At 33.5% G+C, this 6930-nt stretch overlaps 1 protein-coding gene across 1 annotated transcript; it reads right to left on the minus strand.

Moving 5' to 3' along the window:
* Positions 1-24: 24 nt before the first annotated feature.
* LOC108381483 (putative fatty acyl-CoA reductase CG5065) lies at positions 25-6642 on the minus strand (the record flags this gene model as incomplete). Its single annotated transcript, XM_017637898.1, has 7 exons — positions 25-203; positions 278-535; positions 5331-5573; positions 5641-5845; positions 5898-6159; positions 6223-6471; positions 6530-6642. Coding segments are annotated over 7 exons (1421 nt in total), but the record flags the coding sequence as incomplete, so codon positions are not given.
* Positions 6643-6930: the final 288 nt, after the last annotated feature.

A 6930-nucleotide genomic window follows, 5' to 3' on the forward strand; every position in this document is an offset into this window, starting at 1 on the left:
AGTTACTACAAACAACTAAAATACTTAGTCGATACTAATCTCTTGTATGAGAATATATGTATTGTACGTACATATACATATATGTATATAATATTACATCAATTTCACACTTTTACAGAAAAATTCTACTAAATATAGTCCATAATGTTGTAATTAAAATAGCTAACAACAAAACCTGGGTCAGTCTGTGTATGATCTTTAACCTGTAGAAATGTAGTTTTTATTTTTATTTTATAAAAATCTAATATGTAAATGTACCTATGTAAATTTTACTTGCCTTTTGAACTTTTTCTGAGCTTCCGGAATAGTTTCCGGTCCCTCCTTGCCCAAATGCAGACGCAATCCTTGTAAAGTAAATTGTATGTACTCATCCCACTTAATCGAACAAAGGTCAAAATTAAAAATTTCTCTATCTTTCGGTGTTAAAGAACTCCATAATGCCTTTGTATTATCCATGGTAAATGTAAATGAATTGTTTGTGAAATATTCCAAAGCTGCTGATTGCCTGTGTATGGTGCGATAAATTTTCGTCATTCTGAAACGGAAATAATCATAAATTTTAATGCAACCTTTAAATATAAAATGAGCTTTAAAGATAAAGGTCACCTCAGAAAACTGCCCTTAAATTTGTAGCTTTTACAATGGCCTTATGTGCATGCACATCTATTTACACCATTGTATGCTCTGAACTTTAGCAATTCCTGTGGCTGTTTGCAATATTAGACAGCTACAGAACTCATATTTCTTGAAAATGTTTTTACAATTATTTTACAATTAATCGATTAAGAGGATTCTAGAATTTTTGATAATTGAATGGTCGCACATTCCATTAAAATGTGGACAAAAATAGAATTATGGACGGATTTAAATGAAATAATTATCGACGCTAAATTGAAAAATGCAATTTGTTTGCATTGTTATTTGCAGTTTGAATTTGAAAATTTGGGTTCTTGTGGCTTTTACATAGGTATGTACATAGAGTTCCTTCTATTTTCAAAAGTGAGGTGCCAAATGACAGGGCTTGGCCTGTAGGTATGCAATAAAGTTTTTTATTTTTCGAAACAGTTGCCACCTGTTGCAGCTCCCCTGCGTCCCGTGCGACTGGCGCGCCACACCACTTCGCGCCGCAATTAACTTACATGATCTCGTTTACGATATTAAATAATCAATAATTATTTATAACCGCATTTTGGCACATTGACTTGAATGTGCCATCTAATAAACAGTGTCATCGTTCTCCTTAGCTGCTTTTAAATGATGTCACAAATTGCTGGCGGAGACATGAATACAGTGTAAGAAAATTCCTTTTCTATAATTGTTTCCTTATAGACATTCCAAATTCGTTCAAAACATGCCAATTTAAAACACAGAATTCTTTCAGTGATCCTCCGGGGTATTTGGACATGTACTGTTTCTTCAATTTAAATGAAACATGTTTTGCAAGTTATGTACCATATCAAGGCGCATCCATACAAGGTGGTGTTGATTGCATATAAGTAAAAGTCCCGTGTATTTTGTTATTGCTTTTTGGTACAGGAGGATGTCAACACGAAAGGGAATAGGAGATAATTTTCATCATTTTCTTTTGTTAACATCCTAAAGTTGCGCCGCTTCGTCTTGGATGACATTCTCCTGTACTAGTGTAGAGACAAAAATATCCAATCAGCTGATCAATCAACACCACCTTGTATTGATGCGCCTTGGATCATATTAACAAGTTTTCTTCAAATATTTCTCGTATTTATTCCAGCTGCCTTTTGTGTTTGGTTTTTCGCATCGTCTTTTAACTATGTATATTCGTAATTTAAATATTGTTTATAAAATAAATTGGTGGTAGTTCATGATAGTGTGTGGATTAATAGCACCACACTGAGGATTTGGCAATAGCCCTTTTTTATCTATTAAAAAACAAGACTTACGGGGCAATGTTTATTTTAAAAACAAAATTTTTTTTATGAGTCGACAAATTTTAAGAATTGTTGACGCTATTTCCATTTGAATAAGGAAATAGCTTCAATGACTTTATTTCCAAATTTTTGTTGACTTTATTTCGCTTTTGAAAAGATAATAATGTCAATTGACTTTGTTTCGCACCAGGGTGGGAAATGAAGTCAATTGAGCTTATTTCCGTTGATCTTGTTACCATTTATTTATTTCATACGGGACGCCAAATGTTGTGTATTTCTTTTACTGTTGCTTTTTTGTCCCGTATTCGGTATTTTGGCGAATGAATACCTCATAAAAATGATATGCCTCATAAAATGATATGCAAATTTTTAAAGAAATTTCACTAGTATTTAACCTTTCAACGTTTTTTTTTCAACGCATTTGGCGTTGAATATTCTGTGTTTCGCAAAGCATATTTAACAGCTAGCAGCAGTAGAGCAGCTGATTTTACTTTTTTCAGCATTTTCGACTTTAAATTGTCATTTTTAAGCGACTTCCAAAAAAGGTATCAGTTCGTTGGAATATTTTTTTTTTATATACGTTACCGCATAACTTTGGACCACGTCCACGTTCATTGGAAAGGTGGTACCTCAGGGGTGATCCCGTACTAATTGTTTAGATCCGATAATTGAATCGTGAAGAAATTAACGATAATCTTAAATTTTTAGAAGAGAATTGAAGTCGTTTTGTTGCTTGCTTAAAAATTACTTGTTGTCTAAATTCTTCTCTAAAATTTCAAACTTTGTTTAAGTATATGGATTCCAAAAGCAGCCAGGAAATGCACCCAGCTTGCTGTTTTCCCCGGGTTCAATTACTTGTCCAATGTGCCGTGGTGTGGAGGCAATTTTCAAATATTGTGAAGGGAGAATATATGTATTCATTAGGCAAAACTACGGCGAAAAACATTTTGCTGATTGATTGACTCCAAATAAGGCTACAATGAGAATGTTGTAAAAGTAAATAAGTTCTCAAAGATGGAAGGGAAGTGGAACCCTTGAAGGTTCCCTTTTGTAATTCAGCTCGTTCCAGATGCTACTCACTGCATTGTGCTTGGCCGATATCCGGGTCCGAAAATAATCCGTTGGATACCACTTCTACGTGCTTCTAAAGTAGTCGGATGTTTTTATCATGTTTTCTTGCGTACTAATGTTTGTGCCAAATTTTGCAGATAAAAATCCCGAGCACAAAATATAAAGTTATGGAAAAATATTCGACAAATGTGTGGAGTTACAACTGAATATTTATGTGCTGAGTTTCCCAAAAGATCGAATTGATAAATATATGCCAAATAACGATGCTGCTTCAGGGCTAATAAATCTAGGAATTTAAAAAGGTGTTAAATTCCTCTAACTTTTGTGGAAAAAAAGTAAAAAAAAAACTTTTGTCCAGTATTCAGCAGCAATAAATATGGTCAACGTATGTATAGTGGAAAATGCTCAATTCAAATACGCCCATATTAAGATGAAGCATTTTGCACTTCACGGATGCTGTTTCATAATTAAGATAAAAACAAACAAAAATTTTTAACTTTCATGTTTCCTGCAATTGAATTCGAACCCTGGCCCTCTGAATATTTCCATTATACATACACACACTACTTTTGAACACGTTTTCATTTGATTTAAATAAGTTTTTATTTGCGAAAGGGTGATCACTATTATTATTAGAGCAGCAGAAGCCAAATCAACAATTTTGAGAATATTTGTGTTGTGGTCTGTATGTATGTATGTTTGTACGCACATCACTCGAAAAATATTAGAGTGTTGCCGCCTATTTGAAAATTGCAGTTTAAGTAAATTAATACAATAACGTAAATATTCAGTATGGCTGCCAAAAGAAATTGACCTTTTTCTAAGGTTTAAAGTCGAAAATATATAATAAGAGACAACGCGTTATAATTGTAGCGAGTGTGAACATCAGCAGCGTGCCTTCTCTTTTGCCCAAATACGTTTGATTGGAAAGGAGCCATTGATGTCAATCTAAATTTACTTCTTCCATATAGATTAATTTCATAATAAATAATTGCAAAATGGGTATCAAACTAAAGAATCCAGCTATAAGAGAATAAATAAAATGTCGAGATTATGTAAATACCTTCGCAAATATATATTAACTAACATGCTATATTCAAAAACAAATATAGGTATATTTCATGAATCGAAATTTTATTTGATGTCACAAATATTTCGTTTTTTTTATGAATGAAGTCATAATAGTTTTGTGAGGGAGTAAGAAGAAGTTTTGGAAGGGACCCAACAAACATTTAGGGCTGAGCTCAACTTGAGGTTTAGTTGAGAACTAAGGTATTTCTCAAATGTCCGACGTTGCTTCTCAACAGTACCTCAAGTGAAGGATCATAGCATTCTCAACCAAAAAGGGCATTTTTCTTTGTATGAAAATAGGACTGCTTTCTCAAGTTGAGAAAATGCTAGTTCTCAATTGGAGCTCCAATGTGATTCTCCATTTAATATCAAACATATCATTGAAATACTGAAATTGAAATAGTAAATAACTTATACCTTTTTGATTGAAACGACATGAGTACATAGATGAATTTAAATATTAATTTTTTAATTTTATTACTTTTTTTGTAATATGTATTTAATCAATATCGTATTAAAATAATTAACTTCCAGTATACAGTCCGACAGTAGTTGTGTTAATTGATTCACTTCGCGTTTTATTTACTTTTTGTTGGTAATTTTCCTTTTTATATATCCTTAGTTTTTTACTTGATAATTAAAAACTCGTTTCTCTGTCACTTTTTATATATCTGCGCTTCGGTTAGAGATGAGTTGGAGAATGACGTTGGATATCAACTTGAGAACTACGAATTTCTCCAATCATTTTTGAATACCGGTTTATGTTAATAAAACTCAGTAATTTTAAGTATCTATTCCACAATTATTCATTATTCATTATTATTAAATTTTGAATAATTTAATAAAATTGGACTTTACAAAATATATAATAAAAATGTTCAACTTAAAACTTTATTTACAGTGAAACACAAATTGCATTTTTGGTTTCAGCATCAAATTAAATTTCTTTTAAATCCTCCCATAATTCTATGAAAAAGTTTTCCGATCGAAGAAATATTTGTTTTCAAGAATTCTACACCATTTCGCAAAAGCGTTTTTTTTTCACATAAAAAATACATGGAAAACTTCATGGGGTTTGGTGCAGTTCTAAATATAATATTTCTTTTTAATAAAAAATACGCATATACTTTTTTCCATTTAGAAAAATCTTAGCGGGTGAGAGCTTAACATCTGTTAACTTAACTGTTTTCCTCGCATATATTTTTGCACCATCCTAATGTACTCGTACATACATGTCTATGTAAACGAGAAGTACGATCATAACAATCTAGAAGTACTTACCTCTTTTTCTTTCCCTTTAACACCAAAAGGAAATCAAGTATATAGCCAGGTATTGTGTGATAAAAGACAGCCAGCAAAGAATACAACCACCTTTGACTAACGGTTGTCGTAAATGGATACCAAATCATTTTACTAAGAGGAACCTTATAGCCGTGCTCAGTAACAGCATCCAAGTATCCTTTCCAAAGCAGTGGATTCTCGTCATCATTACAATAGTTGTAAATTGGCGGAGCCATTTCTATGCTGGGGTTTCAAATTGATTTATTAAGAAAACCATATTAACTATTCCAATTTCTTTATGATAACTCACCATTTGTTTGTAGAGGATTTAGCAGTCTCCCAACCAATAGCTATCATTAAGCTGGCGCAATAATCTGCCGGCACCACATGTGCCCGATTCTGCGATTTCATATGCATCACACGTAGCACGCCACGACCAGATGCGTAAAGCGCCGCCGAAGGTCCACCTAAATTGCCAATCCATCCGGTAAGTGGCTCAGTATATGTCTGAATAACTGAAAATGAGAGCCAATGTGAATTGAGTCCTTATAAAATCCAAATTCTAACCTATGGCTGGTCGAAATACGCTGATTGGAAGTGAACGACCCTCATTTAAAACCGCCTCTTCAGCTAAAGATTTGGTAAATGTGTATGTGTTTTTATATTTTTCGCATAGTACGCTTGCAAGCTTATTTGTTGTCTCAACACCCAAAGTGTCGGCCAATTCACACATCTTCACAGAACCAATACCTATTTTGTGGGCATAATATTTCTCGTCGATGAAATTAACTACACAATTGGCGAACGCCGATGAGACATGCACAAAAGCCTAAAACCAGACACATACAATCTAAAATATGACAAATGCGAAATTTTTAAAATTCGGTCAAACCTCCAGCTGTTTCATTTCTTTGGCTAGTCGAATTAATTCCAGTGTGGCCCGCACATTTATGGTTAAGGCTCTGCATAGCGGCTCATCGAATCGCACAGTGGCTGCCAGATGTATGACCACATTCACTTCATCGATCAATACTTGACGATCTTCCGCTGATATGCCAAGATTGGCGAGATTACAGTCCCCTAAGATCGCTGTGACACGCTCGATTGGCCTATCACAAGTCTTTCTTAATCTATCAAAGAGCTGAAATAAAAATGAAAAGTTTTCAAAAAGAAAAGCTATTTGGACTGCATTGAGTTACCGCACTCTGACATAGCTTCTCTAAGCGATCTTCCGCACTTTTACCGCCTTTGGGGCGAAGTAACAAGTAAATTCGTTTAAGTTCAGTAACACGTAGCAGTTTTTCAACCAGAACTAAAAAATGAACGAAAATTCTTTGTGAATTCTTAAAAAGTGGAGAATTGAAAAAGATACTGCTGTAATCATAGTTGAATGGAGAATTTATGGACGAAATATTAAATAAATGCTACATTGTTAGGGAAATAGTTGGGAATTAGGAATTGGTAGTATGGAATAGTGAGTAAATGCCACATTGTTAGGGATAAAATATAAATGATTGTATTTCGGGATGGGAGAATCTGCTGTTTTGAATGGGCTATAGTCTTTTCTGACGATCTTAGTACCTGATAATAAAAAGATAGT

This window comes from Rhagoletis zephyria, unplaced genomic scaffold, assembly GCF_001687245.7.
Source record: "Rhagoletis zephyria isolate East Lansing unplaced genomic scaffold, Rhagoletis_zephyria_1.1 Rzeph_scaffold_22714, whole genome shotgun sequence".
NCBI classification, from domain to species: domain Eukaryota; kingdom Metazoa; phylum Arthropoda; class Insecta; order Diptera; family Tephritidae; genus Rhagoletis; species Rhagoletis zephyria.